Raw genomic sequence first — 24,719 nt, 5'->3', positions numbered from 1 at the left:
GGCTTTGGTCCTTACTCTATTGAGGGATGTCTTGGTTACCTTTGTCTTGGATACTCTGACACTCTTCTTGTTCTATCTGCCTCCCCAACACACCAATGCTTGCGAAGCCCAAACCTCATTTCATTTGAGCCTAGAGCCCCTGAACCTTCCCTGGGCCCTCCATTTTTTCCTATAAGAAGTTTCTCTGACCAGCCTAGACCATTTCAGCAGGAGCCTTGTTTCCCTCACTTTTTGAGCTTGTAGCCACACTTCTCTTGCCAGTCACCAGCGTTACAACCTGTGATCCACTTTTCTCCTTGGCTGTCCTGCATCATTTAAGAAAGTCACTAAATTGTGGTGATTGCGGCTACTACAATGTTTGCTACTTATCTGCAGCTGGGTCCTCCCTGCTGCTTGGCAATGACTTTGTTCTTCTATTAATGACTCCCTGTGCATTTCTCAAGGCAGCTGTTACAAACCCATCCCACGCTTCTCAAACCCACAAACACATTCTCATCCCAAATCATCCAACTACTTTCAAAAAATAGCCTCACCTCTCCCTTTCCTATAAAAAAGAAAAATACTCCCTTCACCCAGTGGAATGACAAATTTTCAACAGCTTGCTCTTAGAGGGAAAAAGAAAAAACGAACCCTTATTTGTAGCATTTCTGATTTCTGTTGCAGGTGACTATTCCCAGTGTGGCTATGGCCATTGGATGCAAAGCAGGGAAGAGGCGGGGCAGCTTGGTCTCAGGAGCTGGAAGGAGCTGGCTCCATCACACACCAGCTTCACCCTACCGTGGTCATGCATTTCCAGTTGACTTTTCACCCTTCCTCTTCCTCTCAGAAGAAAGGATCTTCTCTGCCTTCCCATGTCTAGGCCCCACATCTTCTGCCACCAGCTTGGGGCCTCTTTTGTGACTCAACCCCTCCTTCCTGTGTGTCTTCTGCCCCTTCCTCTGATCAACTCCCTTTCCTTGGTCTACAAATTGCCCAGAATGGGGTCTGCCAGCTCCACTTCTGCTAGAATGATCATGCTATTTCATTTCTTTGGTATAAATGTCATTTATAGTTATCTACCATTCACTAATTGCAAAGGCTTTGTGCAAAGAGATCATTTCCCATCTAAACTGTAGCTTATTTCCTTCAGAACAGTTAGGGTGGTTACTTCAATGAATGATACAGTGTTGACAGAACAGAGAAGAAACAGTATTCAGAATTTCAGAGAAGAGATTACCAAATGTCTTTTTTCTTTCCTTTTTGCATTTGTTAATATTCCAGTGAGACGTGATGTACCAGAATAATTTGTGAATGAGATTCTTTGGATGAATGACTTGGGTTTCAACAAACACCCTAAAAATAGATATATGGTTTCTTGCTTAGGTAATGTAGAAATTAATTATACGATGTATTTTTTTGGAGAATAAACTAGCACACACCAGTTATTTGATGGACAAGGATCACTTGTGGCCTCTGGACAGTACAGTTATTCAACTGTTGTGCAGAACCTATATCTTATTACCTCTGATAGAACTGCCCCCATTGTCTCCAGGGAGCCAGGAGAGGGTGATGGAGGAAGAGGTGGTTTTGGATACTGTGAGTCGAGGCTGATCTGGGGGCACTAGATAGGAAACAGTTTTAGAAAACAAGAATTAGTTTTTCACATCTTTAATCTTATTTAACAGTCATTTACCAAATCATTTTTTTCACAGCCATTTATTAAATAAGTGTTTTAGGTTGCCAAAATATGCAATTCACTTCTGTCAAAATGTCTGTTGAGTTGATATCCCAGGCTAGAGACAGAACAGAGTGAATCTATTATTTACAGGAAATTCAACCACATTTCTACTTGGATTCATCTCTAACTCATTTCTTCCAGAATTCCTTGAATTCTGAGTTATTCATCACTAATTGAAATCGTCCTTAAACTTGCTCAGGGTACATTCATTATTTTACTCTGAATTTCAGCCACGAAATTCAAGTGAAAAAGATCAAAAGTGTCACTTAGCTGTTCTGTTTGTCTCAGGGATGGGAAAGGGGAAGGGAAAGAAGCAGGTAGTATGATCAAGAATTGCAGAAATGTCCACGATCTCAGCTGCCTTCCCAAGATGAAGCTCTGAACGGCACAAGTGTGTGCGGAGCTGCAGCACATTAACTCAATGCTCCTGCCAGGTCTGCAGAATTCACGTTGGTGCCAACAATGTATACACATTGTAAGAAAGGAAAACACTACTAAAAGTGTAAGACTCGTTATATCCCAATATTGTGTGTTATCTAGTACCTTGTACCTCTTGTAATTGCAAAAGTCAAATGTAACTTGAGTATTATAATTTTAATACATTTTTTCCTTTCTTAAAATGTGTATATATATTATTTGGCACCCTCTGTACTCCATATTTTTAAATAATGGGCCTCAGTATAATTTTTGATGGGTTCTGAGAAAAGAAACACTAAACGTCAGAACCAGGTATTCCAAATTATACAGAAAGCTTCTTATAAAATGTCCTTCTCTTTTCCTCTGAGAGAAGTCTGATATATTGACCCAAAGGCCTGAAAAATTGACCCATCTCTTTAAAGTCATAACATGGTGACTCTCTTTCAAAATGCCCTGGAATTTTCCTGACTTCAATTAACTTGAAATTCAAGATCAAAATTCAAAATTCAATTTTGTGGATATTAAAAAAAAAAAAAATATATATATATATAGTCCTACTTCTCCCCTTCCATCTTGCTAAGGACAGCATCGATTTCATTTTTGTTTGCTGTAATGTATTAACATAACAATACCTAGATCCAAAGAAGTATATACTTTGACTTTTCTACCAATGGGCTATCACTGTGCATGTAAAACTTGCTCAGCAGCTATTTGGGATTTTACACATAGTTTTAATATGATAATATGATAATGTGTTGAAGTTGCTGTGCACATTGGTGAATGATATAAAGAAAAACATCCAATACCTTATATGAAATACACAGCTAAATATTATAGCAATTTACTTAAAATTTCAGTGAGTGTTGTTTTTTTATATATGTCGCATCCAAAAACTGAGTTAATTAGCAGACATAAAAGATCACAATTCAGACATATTTTTTGTTTGTGTTTTCTGGGTTATACTTACACATAGGTAAATAGTGCAATTAGGAGAACTTAAGAAGGATTTTTTTTTAGAGTTGCACACATAAAAAAACCAGACGAGGCACTTTACATGCAGAAATGTTGCATCCCAATAGTATCCTCTTGGATTGGGAGTGATTTTTGGTTTGTCCACTTATATTTTCCAAAATAATTTTTTTTTGTTAACATGAAAAGAGGATTTAGCTGTTTATAAGGGCTGGTTTTTAAATCTATTCAATTTTACTCTTTGCGTATACAGTATACATGCAGAAGACATTAAAATGAGTCCTCCAATTCTGTACCTTGTACTTGTAAGTTCAAAATGATTTCGTCGGACCCCCAGTTGTTATTGGCGATGCAGCTATAATAGCCGGAGTCCTCTGCCTTCACCGTGCGGATGATGAAGCTCCCGTTGCTAAAGACGCTCCGCCGCCCATCAATCGTCACGAGGCTGGGTGTCCCGTTACTGCCTCACAGGAAGAAAAATGCACAGATTAAAGAAATTACAATGCAAATTAGCTGAGGCTGGAGAAAAGCATAAAGACTCTGAAGCAAACGACACATTTGGAAGCTTAGTATTTCTTGTATCGTGAAAGAATCAGACGATGATTATCTGAGGAAAACAGCAATAGCTGAGTATCAGAGTGTTGTCATTGTAAAAAACAAAAAACAACGCACTATGCTGAAGGTTAGGTCTGTGTCAAGGGCCTGGATTCTGGCTGAGTCCATGGGCTCCTTCACGTGCCAGTGCCTGGCAGGGGGATTCGCTCTTCTCTCCACCCTATTGGCCTGGCGACTTCTGCTTTTCGGCAATTCTAGGAATTCCTTCTGTGGACAGCAATGCCAGTTTGACTAAATCATTTATGGGAAATTCAGTCTTGGAATTTCTTACAGATTCACCTAAAGTCAGAGTTCTTGATTGTGTCATAAAAAATGAAAGGTGTTATTAGGAAAGTGATGAACTGACCCCAGTGTAGAAAGAATTCCCCAGGCATCATAACCATGGCCATGGAAGCAGATGGTTCAGTCATCTGAGGTCATTCTCACATGAGGCAGAGTGCCACCTCGACCTTGAGAGCCAACTTGACCTTGGGAGCTTACGTATTTCCTTTGGATTAACTTTAAATGCAATGAGAAAATGGGACTGAGCCCGTGATTTCATAGTGTATGTATTTTAAGTGCTTTTGTTTGAAAGTAGGCACACTTCTGAATCCATTATACCATATCTCTATGCTCATAAATGAATTTTCAACCCTTTATTTTTATCCTAATTTCTTCTTCTGAATAGAGATGAAGCACTTTAAAAAGTTACGTGGACAGAATACAACGCAGCCTCTTGCTCCCTTACATGTGGGCGCCTATTATTTTAATAATTACTATGGAGTATGAAGAACTAGATTTGATATTAGCAAAGTCCTAATGTCTTCTATTTCTTAAGGCTATTTCTCCAAGTATTTGAGTCAGGGTTAGGTGGCTCATTACTAGTGAAGGAGAACAGATAGCTGTTAAGTCTCACCATAATCTCGGGTACATTCATCTCCGTTATACAATTTCCCTGATAAGGGGCAACAGACTTTCACAATGATTAATGAGTTGGTTAGACTATTTTCCTTGCAAGCACTCTCTTATGAATTCAAAGTTTCTGAATGTATGTAGAGGACTGATTCAGTAGATCTGACCCTTCCGTGCTAAAGATGAGGTTCCTCTCCTAGCTTCACCACAAAAAAAATTGGTAGTTTTCCTTGAGCTTTCACTAATATAGATACAAAATTAGAAGACCACCGGACCCAAAGCAAGTGGTCAGATATGATCTCTTAAAGTCTCACTGGAGGCCTACAGTGGGTTACTGGTTACCTGTCTTTCATCCATTTCACTGCAGGGGAAGGGTCTCCAACAGCTTTACAAGGCAAGACAATGTCCTTCATCCATGGGGTGGTCACCGTCCCGCTGAAAGTCAGGATTCGCGCAGGAGCTGAAGGACCGAACGGAGCAGAAGCCCATTTATTCCCCAGACTCGTCTACACAGAGGCCAAGGTGACCTTCCCAACAGAGCAACACCCCAAACAGAAAGAGAAGCCGATTACCACGACAACCATGATCTACTCTGTGCTGTCAGGACTGTGAGTGATTTTCCCTCTAAGAACATACAACGAGTGGAAAATCCCCACCACAGCACTTTTTTCTTTTATTGGCTAAACATGAGGAGTTCAAATTAAATATTTGCAGCTTCATAAGCCAAAGTAGCTCCAAGCTGTGTTTTCTATGAGCCCAATTATTTCTCAAAGCACTTTATGAAGCAATTTATCTCAACACCAAAACTGCACATTAACATATACTTTTAATATCGGAGAGAGCAGGAGACAATGGAAAACAGAAAGTCCCCAAAGACAGGAGGTAAACCTGAAACAGCTTCCATTCATCAGTTTTGTGGCACTTCCCTGATTTTGTTATATCGACTTGATCTTCAGTGCACACAATAGGGGACATGAAAGTTTTCAGAGTGGCCTCTCTTAAAGAACAAACATTTTGCCTGGGACAGTGATTCAGATGCCCCACCGGGGCGTCGGGCGCTGGTGCAGCCCCAGGGTGGCAGGAAGTCCCAGGAGGTGGAGAGGAGAGAGCCCGGGGCAGACCTGCTCGATGAGGAGCTTCCTGGAAGACCAGCACAGCTGCAGCGACAGGTTCCTGGCACTACCTCCAGTGAGTCACAAATGCCGGCAGGAACACCAAACACAAGCCCTCCAGAGGAAGACAGTCAGCCTGATCTTTGACATATGTGGGACCACTTTCTGGGATGTGAACTGGAGCCAGAAGCTGCACTCCTCCTTCGTTTTAGCTGACAAACTTCAGACAGTGTCACAGGGACTGGAGACATCCAGGGGAAACATGCACTCCCTCTGTGACCTCAGCCAGGCGAGACTCACAGACACAGGACACTGCAGTGAAGCGGCCCTTGATCTGATCTTGGACCCATTAAAAATGGGACCAGCATTGGGATCCCTGTGCCATTTTGGGCTTGAAGGCTTGCATTAACAAAGGGTGGTTGGAGAAGGCTCCCCCAGAAAGGTCCATGAGGTTCCCTGGAGAGGTGAGATGCCCAGAACCAAGTCACTACGGAGCCACCCTTCGTGCTGACTTCGGTCACTAAGATTGGCAAGACCAGGTCCTCCGAGTGTTGATCCCAGCACCGGGGTCCAGAGTGGAGAGGAAGAGGAAGTTCCAGAGGGCTCCACAGTGGATTTTGTCTTTTGTGCAGTAAACAGTGCAATAAAGCCTGTGTTTGAAGTGACTCCCCCGTGGAGGTGGAGTAGTCCAGGGTAGGGTCCTAGCATAGGGTCCACCTTACCAGTCGCTGCCTTTTCTGATTTCACATCAGGATAACTAAAGATTTCAGTCAGATAGCTGCAGGTGTCTGGAACTGGCAGCTTTTAATGTTTTCTTGTTCACGTTTCTGAGGTCTTTAGCAGTAAAGTGGGGGCGCTTAAGGGACTTCACAACTACCCACTTTAAGGGTAGCTGAAAGAAATACATTTTGCAGCAAAACTCAGGCCACACATATTTTGGGCTGTTTGTATGAGCGAAAACAAAACTGTACGGGTGAATACTTGACCTGGTGCTTCTGCTGTTTTCCAGCTTGTTTCTCGTGTGGTCTATTTGGTTCTATTCTATTTTATTCCATTGTAGCTCTTTCCCCTTCAACTAATTCCAAGACTTACAAATGACTTCCCATCAGCAATATCCACAATACAGCCTACAGCTACTTCATCTTCAAGCCCAACACAGCCTGTGTCCACAACTAGATGCCCATTTGAGGAATTTGAACTGTAAAAGGGTCTAGTTGGAAATTCCGTGACCGAGCAAAGCAACACACCAGACCCGTGGTTCTCCAGCTGAGCAGGCAGGAGAATCTTGCCTTTTTAAAAAGATTAAAAATCTTTTTAAAAAGGCAAGATTCCCACACTGGCCTTGTTGATTCAGCAGGCCTCTGGTGGGCTCAGGGAGTTGGTCTTGCGACACACCTAGTCCACCTGCAACCCAGACTTGCCTCAGATTCTAGGCCTGTCGCCAGTCACGTGGCCGCACTCTTTGGGGATCCCCTGCCTTGGACCCTCCATGGAAGTAGAGTCCTCTTTTGCAACCTAAGTTTGCAGTTTGGACTTTGATACCTGGCAACAGAGATGCCACCGCCTGGTTCTGCCTCCATCTCCCAGCAGCCATGACTGTCCATGCCACCCAGTGGCACCCCGCACCTGTAGGCTGGCGAGTCCAGGGCTTCTGGGCAGGGGCTGCCAGGCTGAGTCTTTGCTCCCTGCTGAGGTGTTCTGTACTTCAGCCCCTTTCCAGAAAGCCAGCCTGGATCTACCCTGCCCTTGGGTGAAGCTCCCTGGCACATGAGAAGCTGAGTGTGTTTCTGGAGGTGTGACAGGGCATCTGGGGACCACTGGGCACTCCCAACCATCAGCCTCAGCTATATGCACAGCTCTCCCTGCCAGGCCTGGAATAGAAAAGTGACTCACTGGTGAGTGCTAATGGGGGGCAGCGTCCTGTACCTTGGATGGCAGCAAATACCAGAGGAATGAAAAGAATACTCTGTGCCTATAAGTGCATGTTAAAGACCAGCCTGATGTCTAAATGTGAAGATATTACATTAACTTCAAGGACTTTTTATTCATTGCTTGACTCTAAATTTCCACTTTCACTTAGAGACCATGTTTATAGAATTCTATCACAAATGGATTCTGAATTATTTTCTTATATTTGTACAGTTCCAAATTCCATAGACTATAGACATAGACATTTCTCTATAAGAAGTATGATGCCTGATTCTAATGAAAGTAGAACTTCCTTTGGAAAATGCTAAGTAGTAATTTTTGCCTACTCCAAGGGGTGGGTGACAACTCCTTTTCCTAATTTTCCCAAAGCCACTTTAGTTGTGAAACTACTTTCCTTAGTTCTGTTCTCCTCCAGAGGAGTTCCTTTTTTTCCTGATTGCGGAAAAGCTCAGGGTCTGCTAGCAGCAACCCAACTTTTTGAAATGAAATGTGATGATCTGGTTTACTTAATTTTTAGGGCAGTGTAACTTTTATCTGAGATAGAACAGAGACTTAAAAATAGTCAAATTATGATGGGAAATGAGGTCCTTACTGCTACAGCGCACCTTTAGCTAAGGGCTCTACCGTGATGATTTCACTGCTGTTGCCTCTTCCAGCTGAAGTCACAGCCACCACCCAGACGCTGTACTGACGATTCCGACTCAGGTTAGGAATTCTGTAGGAAAATGAGTCAGGGGAGGCTTCAAATTCGCTGATCACCTGTGAAAGGAGACATAAATGTTCCCACATTCAAAGAAGCCTATGGCACAAAAGTATTTTCTAAAGGCTTTGTTATCAACATATCACCTACCATCACAAACAAAAGTCACAACTCACCTCCCTCTAGGAGGCTGGCTTTGCAATATGAAATATAAAGAGTAAGTTTAGGTGACCAAAAAGTTTGCAGTTTTCCCTGCAGCAGTTTTGATGGCTGCCTATAAGTAATTCAACTCTTTCAATTATAGACCAGGGCACTTCTGGTTCTGGCTAAGATGGCATAACAAGAGCTAGATTTTTCTTTCTACCCGAAACAACTGAGAACACACAAAATATATGAAACAAGGGTTCAAGGGCATTGTGCATCAGGTAACAAATGATAGTGATCTCTGAAAGATGGGAAGAAATGAGGTAAGCCCCCAAACTGCTGGGTTGTTGCATTTTTGAAAGAGTTTTCAGGCATGGCACAGGGAAGGGAACCCAGGAGGATCCCAGCAGCCTTCCTCAGTTGAAAAGACGGCACTTTTCTCCACATCCATGCCAACATCTGTTGTTTTGGGATTTTGTGATGTGGGCTGCTCTTACTGGAGTTAGATGGTATCTCAGAGTAGTTTTGGTTTGCATTTCTGTGATGATTAAAGATGATGAGCATTTAATTGGCATAAATGTATTTAGGATCTATGTACAAAAGATTTAATTAAAAAAAGAAAAGAAAAAAAGACTGCACTGAGGAACTCAGAGGAAGCTACAGTTCACAGAGAAGAGTATTGGAAGGAAGAGAGCAACACACAGGGAGAACTCTGGAGATACCAAGAGGGTTCCGTGTGGGTATTCAGCTGAGCAGATCTGTGCACGCACGTGAGGGAACTACCCAAAGCTGGGGAAAAAACCAGCTGAAATAACTGGAGGTCACAATGCCCAACACTCACACCAGGCTAACAGGGCTCATTTCCACCAGCTAGATTGGAAAACATCAAGATTGGGTCACTGGTAGAGTATCTTTAAGGCGGCAAACAATTCACCCTAAAGTGAATACCAATCTAGCTCTGCCTACTGATTCTTAGCAGCAAGATTTAGAAGATTCAATTATTATTAAGTACCTTAACTGCCTCCTAGAATAAAAGTCAAGAATATTTATAGGAATTAACATCTAGTTAATATCTAGATGTTAATATCTAAACATTAATCTAATATCTAATATCTAAACATTAACATCTAGTTTTCCAAAGGGTGAAGTTTACAATATTTGACATATAATAAAAAATTTCCAAATATGAACAACCCAAATATCTTTCAGCTGATCAAATGAATGAACGGAATGTGTCCATGTAATGGAGTGCTATTTAATATTAGAAAAGAATGAAATACTAATAAATGCTACAAATTCTACAAATCTTGAAAACATCATGTCAAGTAAAAGGAACCGATGAGAAGAGACCACAAATTTATGATTCCTTTTGTATGAAATATCCAGAAGAGGAAAATTTACAGCAACATAAATTATACTAATGGTTTTCAGGGAAGGAGAAAATTGCCAGTGGCTGCTAATGTGTATGAAGTTTCTTTTCAAAAGATGATGATGTTCTAAATTAGATAGTGGTAAGGGTGGAGTGATTCTGTGAATATAGCACAAGGCGATGAATGGTATAATTTGAAAGCATGCATTTTATGGTATGTAAATTACATCTCAATAAAGTTGTTATAAAAAATTTCAGGAATGCAAAAAAACAAACCCTGAAAACTATGACTTATAAAGAAGAAATAATTTAATCAATGAAAATCGACCCAACTAAGAATAAATATTGTTAGAAAGAAGATTCATGAATTTGAGTACATATTAATAGATGAAACACAGAAAGAAAAGAGATTACAAATTAAGAGGGCAGTAATAAGCTATGGGAAAATATCAAGCAGCCTAAGATACATCTTAGGGGTCACTAAAGAAGAAGGTGAGGACAGAAAAAATGTTTAAAGAAATAGTGGCTGAAAAGTTCCAAGTATGACAAAAATACAAACCCATATAGCCAGGCATCTCAACGAACACCAGTCACAAGAATAAGAATAAAGCAACACTATGGTATCTTATAATCAAATTGCGCAAAACTAGTGATAGAAAATCTTAAAAGCAGTCAGAGAAAATATGGTTATGTGGGGAGAACATGGGGAAGGATGGCAGCACTTTTTATTTCAAAACCAATTAAAATAAGACGACAGAGGGAAAAAATCAACCTACAATACTATACTCAACAAACATACTCAAAATGAAAGTGAAATAAATGATTTTTCATATATTTAAAAAGCTGAACAAAATTAATCACTGGCAGATCCATACAAGAGTGGATGTTAAAGGAAGTTCTTCAGGAGGAAGGAAAATGATACCAGATAGAAACAGAAACGTACCCAAAGAAATGAAAAAAAAAGTAATTACATATGTAAGTAGATATGATTTTTCCTATTTAAGTCTTATTAAAATATAATTGATAGTTAAAAATACTAACAACGGGGTGGTGCCTGTGGCTCAAAGGAGTAGGGCACTGGCCCCATATGCCGGAGGTGGTGGGTTAAACCCAGCTCCAGCCAAAAACTGCAAAAAAAAAAATACTAACAATGTAATGTGGGCTTTTGACATGCATGAAGGTAAAATGTGTGACAATAGCACAAAGTTTAGGAAGGAAATAAATGGAAGTTTACTGCTGTAAAGTTCTTATACACTATACGCAACATGTATATTATCACTTGGAAGTAGACGATGGTAGGAGACTATGTATTCTATGACTCCTAAAGAAATTCCTGAAGTTACAAAATACAATGCAAAATAAAGCTAATTAATCACTAAGATACATAAAATGGAATTATAAAGAAATGTAGTTACTCCCAAGAAGGCAGGAGAAGACTAACAAGGGGAACAAACAGAACGGTAAGACCCACATAGCACAATCATAAAGTTAAATTTAACCATACCAATAATTATTTCAAATTCAAATGGTATAATTGAAGGTAAAGATTGTCAGACATAATATAAAAGCAATACCTAACTATATGCTACCTACATGAATTTCAAATATTTCAAGTATAAAATCACAAATAAAAAAAATAAAAGAATGGAAAAGATATCCCATGGTAACACTAAATAAAAGAATATGGGGTGGCTATAATTATATCAGAAAAAAATAGATTTAGATTAAGAAAAGAATGTTACTGATGATAAAGAAAGTAATTCATAATGATAACAGGGGTCAATTTATCAAGAGGTCATAACAATTTTAAACATATTTGCCTAATAACAAAGCTTCAAAACGTATGAAACAAAACTGATGTAACTTTAAGGAGACATAGACCAAAACATTTTTCAATTGTTCCTTAAAAAGCCATGTGAAATCAGTCGAGCTTGTATTGGATCCGTTTAACAGATGAGGAAACTGAGGTTCCGAGAAGGTCACAATGCTAGACAAGGGCACAGCAATGGCTCAAGCTCAGTGCCCTGGTCACAAGTCCAGTTTTCTAACACTTCATTCAAAAGTTTTGAGACAGACTGTGTTATGGTCCATTATTTCGCTTCCAAGAAACATAGTCAGTCAAGGACTTTTTAACTCGCTTGGCTTATCAGTGTTGCTTCATTTGTTTCTGTCCACGTGTAGTTTATGTTTCTTTATTTTTGTGTATCTCAAAACTTTTGTAATGATCCACATGTGAGCAACCAAAAACAAGAAGGACTTGCTTTACCCCCTTCCAGCTATCAAGAAAACATGTTGCTAAGGGGACTGCACACGTTGCAACACCAGCTCTGCAACTGCACAGGGGATTCAAATATGAACTATGCCTCTTAATGGTCATAAATTCCCATCATTCTTCAGCAAAAAATAATGCCCGAGAATTGCCTGTTGTCAAATATTTAACTCAGAGAACAGCATCAGACACTAAAGGAGCCCCCCTTGGACAGCTTCCTCACATGAATCTGTACCCTGCTTCCCCCAGGTCCCTGCCCCCAACACTTCTGTCCTGTCTGCAGAGTATTACAGGAAAACTAGTCTCTCCAGAAGTTCAGAGGAAATTTGGCTTATTTCCTGGCAAGCCAAAGAGATAATACCGAGACAGTATGTGCTTGTATTGTGTAATGCTCCAAGGCTATGTTGTTGCCAAATTAATTTTACAAAGCTTAATGATGTGCAAATTATAACAATTGCTCTTATTGAACAGTAAGCATCAACAAAGCATTAAAATACATTTATAAAATAAGGATTTTCTGTTTGGAGCACATAGCTTTCAGTTAAAACTCAATTCTCATCCTGTCTATGAGGTACATTTGGTCCTAGATTACCTCCAAAATACGCATTTTATTTAATTTTTGCCTGCAACGTGAAGCACAGCTAAATTATTTGGAGCCACTGAACAGCTTGACTGTTATGTTCCATCCTAATCTACAGCAAAATGTCATTCTAACTGAATGAATTTTCATAAATATATATTTTTTACTTCAGTTCTTGGCTAATCTATATAAATGATGAAACTAATATTGTTGAATAAGAAATCATATTTTTATTCTCAATATGCGTATATACTGGTAACAAAAGATAAATATGGGTCACATTTGAGTACTTCTTGTAATTGCAAAAGTCAAAAGTGACTTGAGTATTACAATTTTAATACAGGCTTTTCCTTTCTTAAAATGTGTGTATACTTTTTTGGCACCCTCCGCATCTCTCTCTTTTTTTTTGGAATAGAGTTAATGTCCATGTAACTGGATAATAAAGGAGACTTTTCCTGTTCTCTTGAAGTTTTAGCAATGATCTTAAAGTACGAGAATAGCCTCAAAGATGGTGGTACCTTTTTTTCTAACAAGAGCTATGCAGGACTTACTGGTTCTGATGTCCGACCAATCAGCCATTTCTGGGCTCTGAAAGAAGCTAGTCAGTAAAGATGTTCTGTTAAGGGACGGCTGTAGGCTTTCCCACCTATGAGTGGGTGAGAGCTATGAACTCCACGGGAACCACGGAGAACCTGGAGTCTGAGAGACTTATGGCTTGGTAAGTGAGTCACACCTGAGAAGGGGACAGGCTCTCCACATCGCGGAGGCTTGCTCTGCTCACAGTGGGAGAGAAGGCTCTACTGGACCAGCTGCCACCTCCAGACTTAGGTGGGGGAAGGATGCTTACTGGTGGACCCTAGATGGGGGAGCAAGACTGGATGTCTTAAGAAGGAGGTCCGCAGGCACGCAATGCCTCTGATAGAGGGACGCAGTGCAAATTACACAGTATATGGTAAACAGAATCCCTTAGCTGTAGATGGTGCATAATTCAACCATCGTTAGCCATTTTAAGAGGAAGTGGTGGGCAAGGCTGATAACAAGAACAAAATGGGGAAAAAAATGATCAGAAGCTCATTCAGGATAGTGACACAAATCTATTTGATGAAAACCTCTCCTTAATGCTCAACCAAAATGCTTGTTCTGAGAAGAAAGGACGATGCATATTGTTTCCTTATGAAACATTTTCCTCCATTTTTAGTGAGTTATGATAGCAGTGACTATATTTCCATTTCATTAGTTTTATTTTTATTGGATACCAGACTTTGCAACACAGTAATCCCACATTATGTGAGCTGACTTGCTGGCTTCTACTTGGATTTAACCGTGTCGCTCTCTCTTTGAAATACAGGGAGTGTTCAACAAGAAGGGATCATTTTCACTTCCAGATCTCTCCTGTTACTTCAGTTAGGTTATTATTTCAAAGACTTTGAATCATTAAGAAAAGGCACGAAGTCGGACTTCCCCATGAAGAGCAACAGAATGAAACGGTGAAGCATGAAGCAGGCGAGCTCATGATGGAGGTTCTGAGGGATTGAGGAACCAAACGGCTCCAGGGGGAGGAGAGAAAGATATATTTCTCGATATTTGACTATTTAAGGATAGAAATACTTCATTTTCTTCAGGTAGATCTTCAGTTCTCTGGTCTCATCTTCTTCAGAACTGACATAGATATTAGTTACCCCGGATTTTATTATGTGTAAAGTGTGAGACCATTTTGAGCAGAGAACTATAATTGGGCTAAACATTTGTTTTAAGAGAAGACTTAAGAGTTATCTCATGACGTGTGGAAATACAGAAACAGTCGATGTTACGAAAGCTCCGGGCAAGGCATGGACTTGACCGTGCTTCACTCTTACAGAGGATTCTGTTCCATGGCTGATTTATTTTTTATTTTTTATTATTAAATCATAGCTGTGTACATTAATGAGATCATGGGGGCACCATACACTGGTTTTATAAACAGTTTGACACATTTTCATCACACTGGTTAACATAGCCTTCCTGTCATTTTCTTATTTATTGCGTTAAGACATTTATATTCTACATTTACTAAGTTTCACAGGTACCCTTGTAAGATGCACCACAGGTATAATCCATGGCTGATTTTTAAGTCTGCCTATTTCAATGCATCCAGATTGATGGAGCAGTTGAGCCTTTCTGGAGTGGGCAGCAATCCACCCCACACCTACACCAATTCCTGTGTGCCATCTGAGAACAAATCCTGCTCTTTCCCTGAAAAGTGTTTGAGCATGTTGACTCTATCAGAATCCAGAGTTAACCTAACATGAAGTATTGTTAATTACTCACTTCTCAGCTGGACTGGTTCTAAGCAGCAATCAAGTCACTTCTTAGTCCATCAGAGAAGATGGTGAGAACACAGGGCTCCTCTGGGGGATGTTACAAAACAGGGATGGTCCACAGCATTCTTGGGGGAAGACTCTGATAGTCTGTCTGAGAACACATGCTTAAAATATAAAGTATGCATGTATCTTATCTAACAAACCGTCACAGATGTTGTATTGCAAATGGAATGCTCACAGTTTTTACTGCGGGATGTGGCTTGGCAGTCATTCGAACACCACCGTACGGGAAGTAAGGATGCCCATGGGTGAGGGGTTGATGGTGAGAGTTGTAGGACCCCAGAGCCCAGCCATGACAAATTACTGGACTACAATTCTCTCCCTTGGGCTGAGGTAAAAAGCAAGATCTATTCAAAAGCTCTTAGCATAGGTTTAGCATAGAAGGAGGGGATTGGAGCTTTTTACCATTAGGGGTCATACATGCTTTTCGTTGTTTTGCCTTTTCATTCACTCTTACCATTATGTACGAGCTCATATATAATTGCTGACTTTGAATTCATGGTCTTTTACTGAGTTCAGTTCCAGGATGTCCATTATAAGGTAAGTGCTGCCTATGAGGAAGAAGAGGGCTTGGCAAACAGAAGATTCATTTAAAATGAGGCACAGGAAGATTCTGACCAATTTCTATGAAAGTCTAGACATAAAATCATTTTCATTCCCTTTCTAAAACTGTCACTGCCATAGTGGAGGATGTGAATTAGTATTTGCAAAGCGCCTAGGAAAATAAATGGAAAATTCATATATTTGATTTTTAAAATATTTATAGCAAGGTTCTACAAGACTTCCGACTTGTTTGCCTTCCCCAAACTGTATCCAGAGTGGAAAATGAAGCTAATGGCATAAATCTCCTGACACCAAGCCAGACCGCTTACATTTCAAGTGCCCTGCCTTTGAAATGCGTGTTACTGCTTCAGGTCCTCTGGATGGGGTCAGGTTTCTGGGGAGCTCAACAGTATTCTGGCCAAAAGAGGGCTTGCTAGATAGTCTGTCTGCTCCTGGGGTTTCTACCTTCCAAACCTACCTTCATCTCAAAATTATGCTTGCCTTGTGGCATCAATATTTTTCCTTTTATATTTACGACATTTTTTATTAGCAGATAAGATATAATTAGCCATGATGAGCCACTTTAAATGCTCTTTGACAATTTCTATAAAACTCAATGTTTACCCAAATGATGGCCAAATTCATTTCTAAATCCCTCATATTACATAGCTCAATAGCTGACCTTGAATAGCCTTGGAGAGCTTTCTGGAGTCCCCTTCTTGGGGCTGTATGCGAGTGTGCTTTTCACTTATTCTCTTTCATGCCCCTGGCCAATTCTCCACCATGGTCTTGCTGGGGCTTGCTGTCTGTCTGAGTGTCAGGCTCTCCTAAGAGAGAACCTGCCTCACCCTCCCACCTCCTAGTCTACTAAGTTGCCCAAGGAGCCTAGCTCGGAGCATTGCCCTCGTAGGCACCCACTAACCAGAGGGATGGACTGAAGAAATTCCTGTTGTACTAGTGAGTTCAATAATGACCTAGAAATGATCTGCATACAATGGAAAATAATGAGCAACGACTAGGAAGTCACAGCCTGTTCAGATCAGATTATTCAGCCTGTCTGATATAAAAAGAATTCTACTTTTAAAATTTTCAATTAACTTTTTAATGAAAAACTAATTCTATCAAGGAAATATGGTGTTTTAAAAAGCCCTGCTATCAAATTACTAATAAGCAGTTCTTAAAAAACTTGAATGCTCTGATTTCATAGATCAAATGTTCACAGCAGTGACAAAAAAAAAAAAAAAAAGCCCTCCTCCAAAGCAGAATAAACAAAACTGAGAGCTCTTTTAATTATAGGGTAATGACGCTTTCAGAATACATAAAATCTCTTTCCTGTTAGTGGCAGAGAAATGGCCTGGATTCCATTAAGTATAGCAGTTGGCTGGATCGATTTAAGATTTTAAAAATTCGTATGTGTAATGCATTTTGATCCAATTTTCATTTTATTTCACAATTTCCATCTCTAGCAGAAGATACTATAATGGCACAAAGATCTTCCCACAGGCCTAGGTGGGAGAGGCCGACATTGGCAGGAAGGGTGACACATTAGAGCTATTTGCTCTGTCCCAGCCATTTTTGGTGTTTTTGTCTACACTTTACTGGTTATCACAGCTGACATTTTACATGCAATTACTAACTACTTTTTAAGAAGCCTTTCAAATATAAAATATTGTATTTCTTTGGGCCTTCCAAATATAAACATTATTATTATAATGTTTTGCAAGTATATTAAAGTTGATATCTAGAAAAGGCATGGAAGAAACTAATTTTTCAGTGCTGGTGTGTAGAACAGGCACCGTCCAATTAACCATCAGAGAGGTATTATGGCCACCTCGTGTTTTCCAGGCTCTTTCCCACAAGACATAACCTCCCTTTACTGGGCCTCACTCCTTGTCCATGTCACTCTGCCTGCCGTGCAGATGACCAGTGTGCATTATTAATTTAACTTGATTGCTGTCATCTATTCAACAAGTTCTGCACAAGAGAACTAATTTAGCATCACATAGCTTCTCACACATAAGGAGTTTAGTGAAAAAGACTACTCCTAGTAATAAAAATAATGTGTGCAGAGTACATGGTATTGGAACAATAGATATTGCCTCTGGTCTTAATTGAAAAATAATTTAAAGCCAATTTATTTTCCTGAAATGCTATAACATGTCTGTATCAGGCCAAGTCAAAAAGAGAAAATGCTTTCCAAAGCTGGGGTCTTTCATAGGCTCCCTAAACCAACTAATCAACAAGGCACTTTAGCAAAGCTCTGGGGAGACTAAGAAGGTCAGAGGTTGTGGGAGGGGAGGCTGACTAGGAGGAGCACAGCAGGCCCTTAGAGCAGGGAACTGTTCTGTGTGACGCGACAGTGGTGGGCCCAGTTCCCATACATGTGTCCATATCCATAGGATGTATAGTACCAACAGAGACCCTACTGTAAACTGTGGCTGCTGGGTGACAGTGACGTGTCAATACAGGTCCATCAACTGTAACAAATGTACCCTCGGGTGGGAGCTCTTGCTAATGGGGGAAGCTGTGCGTGTGTGGGGTCAGAGGGTACTTGGGAAATCTCTGTACCTTCTGCTCAATTTTGCTGTGAACCTAAGAAAATAAAGCCTATTAGTGTTAAAAGGTGTTTAACTCCGCGCGGTGGCTCACGCCTGTAATCCCAGCACTGTGGGAGGCTGAGGAGGGAGAATTGCTTGAGCTCAGGAGTTCGAGACTCGCCTGAGCGACAGTGAGACCCCAACTCGTGAAAAAAATGGAAAAACCCAGCCAGGCGCTGCGGCGAGCGCCTGTAATCCCAGCGGCTTCCTGAGGCTGAGGCAGCGGGGTGCCCGCAGCCCGAGTCTGAGGTTGTGGTGAGCTACCACGCCCACTGCACTCTGCTCAGGGGCATAGGGTGGGACCCTGTCTCAAAAAAAAAAAAAAAAAAGGTGTTAAACTCATGGTTACTCAGAGGCTGTAAGCAGCAATGGAGAAGTACGTTCAGGGAGGTGCATCTGAATGAATGCCACCTTAAAGCCAGGGCGCACATTGGGCGCACATTGGCAGCTCCTTTGCCAATCAGGCCTGTAATTTTGTGAGAGGGGCCCCAGGAGAAATTCCCAGGGTGGTTTCTGTACAAAAAACAATCAAACTCCACTGGAATATAGGCTGTTTCCTTTGTTCTATAAATTATGAGATTGGGCTGAGCTTTCCCTACACTTAGAGGACAGGTCATCTGCATTTAAACCAATTGTAGCAACTAATGTCTCCATGTGGCGAAAATGGTCATTCATTCACTGGGTGTTACATGAAGCCATTTAGTTGCTATAATTGGTCAAAATGCAGATGACCTGTATTCCAAGAACACTTTTTATTTTTTATTTTTATTTTTTTACCACGTGCAGTGGCTCTCACCTCAAATCCCAGCACTTTGGGAGGTTGAGGTATGAGGATCATTTGAGGCCAGGAATTGGAGAGCAGCCTGGGGAGCATGGGGAGACTCTGTCACTACTAAGAAACATTAGTAGGGGGTTGCGGCCATGGGCCTGTAGCCCCAGCCCCTCAGAGGCTGAGGTGGGGCGTGTGCTGGAGCTCAGCAGACAGAGGCTGCAGTGAGCTGTGATCATGCCCTACTCGTCCCAGTCTCACGAGACTGCCTGCCTAATTAGGCAGATAAACTGCCAATAAGCAGAGAAAACTAGTACAGGTTGAACAGAAAGATCAAGCAGTTATTAGCTAGTTCACCAAGCACAGGTTAAAAGGGAAAGAAGACCATTTTTTTATTATTAAATCATAGCTCTGTACATTAATGTGATCATGGGGCACCATACAATACACTGGTTTTATAGACCGTTTGACACATTTTCAACACTCTGGTTAACATAGTCTTCCTGGCATTTTCTTAGTTATTATGTTAAGATATTTACACTCTACACTTACTAAGTTTCACTAATCACACCAATCACCCTCCCTCCTCCCACCTCTCTCCCCTCCCTTTAACCCTTCCCCATATTCTTAGGTTATAACTGGGTTATAGCTTTCATATAAAGCCATAAATTAGTTTCATAGCAGGGCTGGATACTTTTTCTTGCATTCTTGTGATACCTTACTAAGAAGAATATGTTCTAGCTCCATCCATGTAAACATGAAAGAGGTAAAGTCTCCATCTTTCTTTAAGGCTGTATAATATTCCATGGTGTACATATACCACAATTTATTAATCCATTCGTGGATCGATGGGCACTTGGGCTTTTTCCATGACTTAGCAATTATGAATTGGGCTGCAATAAACATTCTGGTACAAATATCTTTGTTATAATGTGATTTTTGGTCTTCTGGGTATATACCTAGTAGGGGAATTATAGGATTGAATGGCAGATCTATTTTTAGATCTCGAAGTGTTCTCCAAACATCTTTCCAAAAGGAATGTATTAATTTGCATTCCCACCAGCAGTGTAGAAGTGTTCCCTTTTCTCCACATCCACGCCAACATCTCTGGTCTTGGGATTTTGTGATATGGGCTAATCTTACTGGAGTTAGATGATATCTCAAAGTAGTTTTGATTTGCATTTCTCTGATGATTAAAGATGATGAGCATTTTTTCATATGTCTGTAGGCCGTGGGCCTGTCTTCTTCAGAGAAGTTTCTCTTCAAGTCCCTTGCCCAGCCTGTGATGGGATCCCTTGTTCTTTTCTTGCTTATACGTTTGAGTTCTCTGTGGATTCTGGTTATTAAAACTTTGTCAGAGACAGAACCTGCAAATATCTTCTCCCATTCTGAGGGCTGTTTCCTTGCTTTACTTACTGTATTCTTGGCTGTGCAGAAGCTGTTTAGTTTGATCAGGTCCCAGTAGTGTATTTTTGAAGCTGCTTCAATTGCCCGGGGGGTCCTCCTCATAAAATACTTGCCCAGACCGATTTCTTCAAGGGTTTTCCCTGCACTCTCTTCTAGTATTTTTATAGTTTCATGTCTTAAGTTTAAATATTTAATCCAGTGAGAGTCTATCTTAGTTAATGGTGAAAGGTGTGGGTCCAGTTTCAGTCTTCTACAGGTTGCCATCCAGTTCACCCAGCACCATTTGTTAAATAGGGAATCTTTTCCTCACTGAATGTTTTTAATTGGCTTGTTAAAGATCAAATAATGGTTAAGTAGCTGGATTCATCTCTTGGTTCTCTATTCTGTTCCAGACATCTACTTCTCTGTTTTTGTGCCAGTACCATGCTATTTTGATCACTATTGATTTATAGTATAGTCTGAGGTTTGGTAGCGTGACTCCTCCTGCTTTGTTTTTATTTCTGAGTAATGTCTTGGCTATTCGAGGTGTTTTCTGATTCCATATAAAACGAAGTATTGTTTTTTCAAGATCTTTAAAGTATAACAGTGGAGCTTTAATAGGGATTACATTGAAATTATATATTTCTTTGGGTAGTATGGACATTTTAACAATGTTGATTCTTCCCAGCCATGAGCATGGCATGTTTTTCCATTTGTTAATATTATTAGCTATTTCTTTTCTTAGAGGTTCATTGTTCTCTTTATAGAGATTTTTCACGTCTTTTGTTAGGTAAATTCCCAAATATTTCATCTTCTTTGGCACTACTGTGAATGGGATAGAGTCCTTAACTGCTTTTTCAACTTGACTGTTGTTGGTGTATATAAAGGCTACCGATTTATGAATGTTGATTTTGTAACCTGAGATGCTGCTGTATTCCTTGATCACTTCTAAGAGTTTTGTAGTAGAATCCCTAGTGTTTTCCAGATATACAATCATATCATCTGCGAAGAGCGAAAGTTTGATCTCTTCTGACCCTATATGGACACCCTTGATCGCCTTTTCTTCCCTAATGGCAGTGGCTAAAACTTCCGTTACAATGTTAAAAAGCAATGGAGACAATGGGCAGCCTTGTCTGGTTCCTGATCTGAGTGGAAATGATTCCAATTTAACTCCATTCAATATGATATTGGCTGTGGGTTTCCTGTAGATGGTCTCTATCAGTTTAAGAAAAGTCCCTTCTATACCGATTTTCTTAAATGTTCTGATCATGAAGGGATGCTGGATATTATCAAAAGCTTTTTCTGCATCAATTGAGAGAATCATATGGTCTTTGTTTTTTAATTTGTTTATGTGCTGGATTACATTTATAGATTTACGTATATTGAACCAGCCTTGAGACCCTGGGATAAAACTGACTTGGTCATGATGTATAATTTGTTTGATGTGTTGCTGGATTCTGTTTGTTAGGATCTTGTTGAATATTTTTGCATCTATATTCATTAGTGATATTGGTCTATAATTTTCTTTTCTTGTTGGGTCTTTCCCTGGTTTGGGGATCAGGGTGATGTTTGCTTCATAGAACGTGTTGGGTAGTCTTCCTTCTTTTTCTACCTTTTGGAACAGGTTAAGTAATATAGGTACTGATTCCTCTTTAAAGGTTTGGCAGAATTCTGACGTGAAGCCATCTGGTCCTGGGCTTTTCTTTTTAGGGAGGTTTTGTATGGTTGATGCTATTTCCGAACTTGATATGGGTCTGTTCAACATTTCCACTTGATTCTGGCTAAGTCTTGGAAGGTGATGTGCTTCCAAGTATTGGTCAATTTCCTTCAGATTTTTTCATATTTCTGAGAATAAAGTTTCTTGTAATATTCATTAAGATTTTTTGAATTTCTGAGGAGTCTGTTGTTATTTCGTCTTTGTTGTTTCTGATTGATGATATTAGAGATTTTACTCTTTTTTTCCTGGTTAGGTTGGCCAAGGGTTTATCTATTTTATTGACCTTTTTAAAAAACCAACTTTTTGATTTATTGATCTGTTGTATAATTCTTTTATTTCCAATTTCATTTAATTCTGCTCTAATATTGGTTATTTCTTTTCTTCTACTGGGTTTGGGGTTGGAATGTTCTTCCTTTTCCAGTTGCTTGAGATGTCCCATTAAGTTGTTAACTTTCTCTCTTTCCATTTTCTTGAGGAAGGCTCGCAGTGCTATAAATTTCCCTCTTAGGATTGCCTTTGCAGTATTCCAGAGGTTCTGATCATTCATGTATTCATTGTCGTTTTGTTCCAAAAATTTGGCAGTTGTCTTCTTAATCTCATCTCTGACCCAGCTATCATTCAGCATAAGGTTATTTAATTTCCATGTTTTTGTATGAGTATGCAGATTCCTGTTGTTACTGAGTTCAACTTTTATTCCATGGTGGTCCGAGAAGATGCAAGGAATAATTTCTATTTCTTTAAATTTACTGAGGTTAGACTTGTGACCTAAGATTTGATTGATTTTGGAGCATGTTCCATGGGCTGATGAGAAGTATGTGTATTCAGTTTTGTTGGGATGAAATGTTCTGTAGATGTCTGCTAAATCCAAATGTGGGATGGTTAGGTTTAAATCTAAAATTTCTTTGCTCAGCTTCTTATTGGAGGATCTATCCAACACAGCCAAAGGAGTGTTGATACCCCCAACTATTATGGAGCTTGAGGAAATCAAGTTGCTCATGTCTGTTAGAGTTTCTCTTATAAATTGAGGTGCATTCTGGTTGGGTGCAAAGATATTAATAATTGAAATCTCATCATATTGAGTATTACCCTTAACAAATATGAAGTGACCATTCTTATCCTCCTTACTTTTGTTGGTTTAAAGCCTTTTGTATCTACAAATAGAATTGTAATACCTACTTATTTCTGATTGACATTTGCCTGATATATGGACGACCATCCTTTCACCCTGAGTCTATATTTATCTTTTAAGGTAAGATGTGACTCTTGTATGCAGCAAATATCTGGCCTTAGTTTTTGTATCCAGTCAGCTAACCTGTGCCTCTTTAGAGGTCAGTATAAGCCATTCACATTACTGGAGAATATTGATAAGTCTGGTAAAATTTTGGGTATTGAGTTTTTCGAAAGTCCAGTGGACATTTTTAATCCTTTTGCCACTGTGGAAGTTGGAGTTTGATCAAACGTTTCTGAGTGAGTTTCCTTTTGTGGTAGAGGATTGGGGTGTTCATTATGGAGGATAAGTCTGAGAATATCCTGAAGAGCTGGTTTGGTTATGGCAAATTTCTTCAACATATGAATGTCATTGAAGTATTTAATTTCTCCATCATAAATGAAACTCAGTTTAGCTGGATACAAGATCCTGGGTTGAAAGTTATTTTGCTTTAGGAGATTAAAAGTCGATGACCACCCTCTTCTGGCTTGAAAAGTTTCAGCAGAGAGATCTGCAGTCATTCTAATATTCGTTCCTTTGTAGGTAATGGATTTCTTATGTCTGGCTGATTTCAGAATTTTCTCCTTCATATTAACTTTAGTGAAGTTAATTATGATATGCCTGGGGGATGTCTTATTGGGATTGAGTCGTGCTGGGGTTCTGAAACTGTCTGCTATCTGAATTTCAGAATCTCTTGGCATGTCTGGAAAATTCTCTTTCATAATTTCATGCCTTGCGAGTCCACTTTATCACTTTCAGGGATTCCAATGAGGTGGATATTAGCCTTCTTCAAATTATCCCAGAGCTGTCTGAGAGGATGATCTGTTTTTGCTCTCCATTTCTCTTCTGCTTTGAGAGTTTGGGAATGCACAAAGGCTTTGTCTTCAATGTCAGAAAGCCTTTCTTCTGCTTGGTCCACTCTGTTACTGAGGGATTCTACTGTATTTTTCAGATCTTTGAGGGCTGCAAATTCTTGCTTCAGTGTGTCAAAATCTTTGGTGGTTTTATCTTTAGGTTAAATTCTTGAGACAACTTTTGAATTTTACCTCGAATTTCTAATTCCGACTTTTGAATTGCTCCTCGAATTTCTAATTCCAAATTTTCCTCCATTCTATTTATCTTGTTTGCAATCCAAATTCTGAATTCGATTTCTGACATCTTGGCCAGCTGTTTATGAAGGGGATCTTCAGTTACATCTGCCATATCTTTCCTTGGGGGGTTGATCTATTCTGGTTATTCATGTTGCCAGAGTTTTTCCGCTGATTCCGCCCCATGATTGTTTTACACCATTTGATTTTTCCCCTGGAGCTTTGTTGAGGACCTGTACAGTGCTATGGCCTGAGAAACTGGGGCCCTGTTTGGTGTGGTGGTGCTAAGTGGTTCTGTCTTATTTTCAGCTGGTCTCTGTTCGACCCTAGTGAAACAGTT

General features: G+C 40.0%; 1 protein-coding gene across 3 annotated transcripts in view; it reads right to left on the bottom strand.

Moving 5' to 3' along the window:
* Nucleotides 1–24,719, bottom strand: part of DSCAM (DS cell adhesion molecule) — a 738,786-nt gene that overhangs the window by 64,786 nt on the left and 649,281 nt on the right. For all 3 annotated transcript variants that reach the window (XM_053565720.1, XM_053565722.1, XM_053565721.1), the window contains 4 exons: nt 8,256–8,409; nt 4,952–5,069; nt 3,400–3,563; nt 1,502–1,600 (listed from right to left, as the gene is read on the bottom strand). In XM_053565720.1, the coding sequence (XP_053421695.1) occupies nt 1,502–1,600; nt 3,400–3,563; nt 4,952–5,069; nt 8,256–8,409 (535 nt within the window). The remainder of the gene's footprint in view (nt 1–1,501; nt 1,601–3,399; nt 3,564–4,951; nt 5,070–8,255; nt 8,410–24,719) is intronic.

This window comes from Nycticebus coucang, chromosome 16 (genome assembly GCF_027406575.1).
Source record: "Nycticebus coucang isolate mNycCou1 chromosome 16, mNycCou1.pri, whole genome shotgun sequence".
NCBI classification, from domain to species: domain Eukaryota; kingdom Metazoa; phylum Chordata; class Mammalia; order Primates; family Lorisidae; genus Nycticebus; species Nycticebus coucang.
The sequence above is the reverse complement of the archived record's forward strand: the minus strand, read 5'-3'. Positions and strand labels throughout refer to the sequence as shown.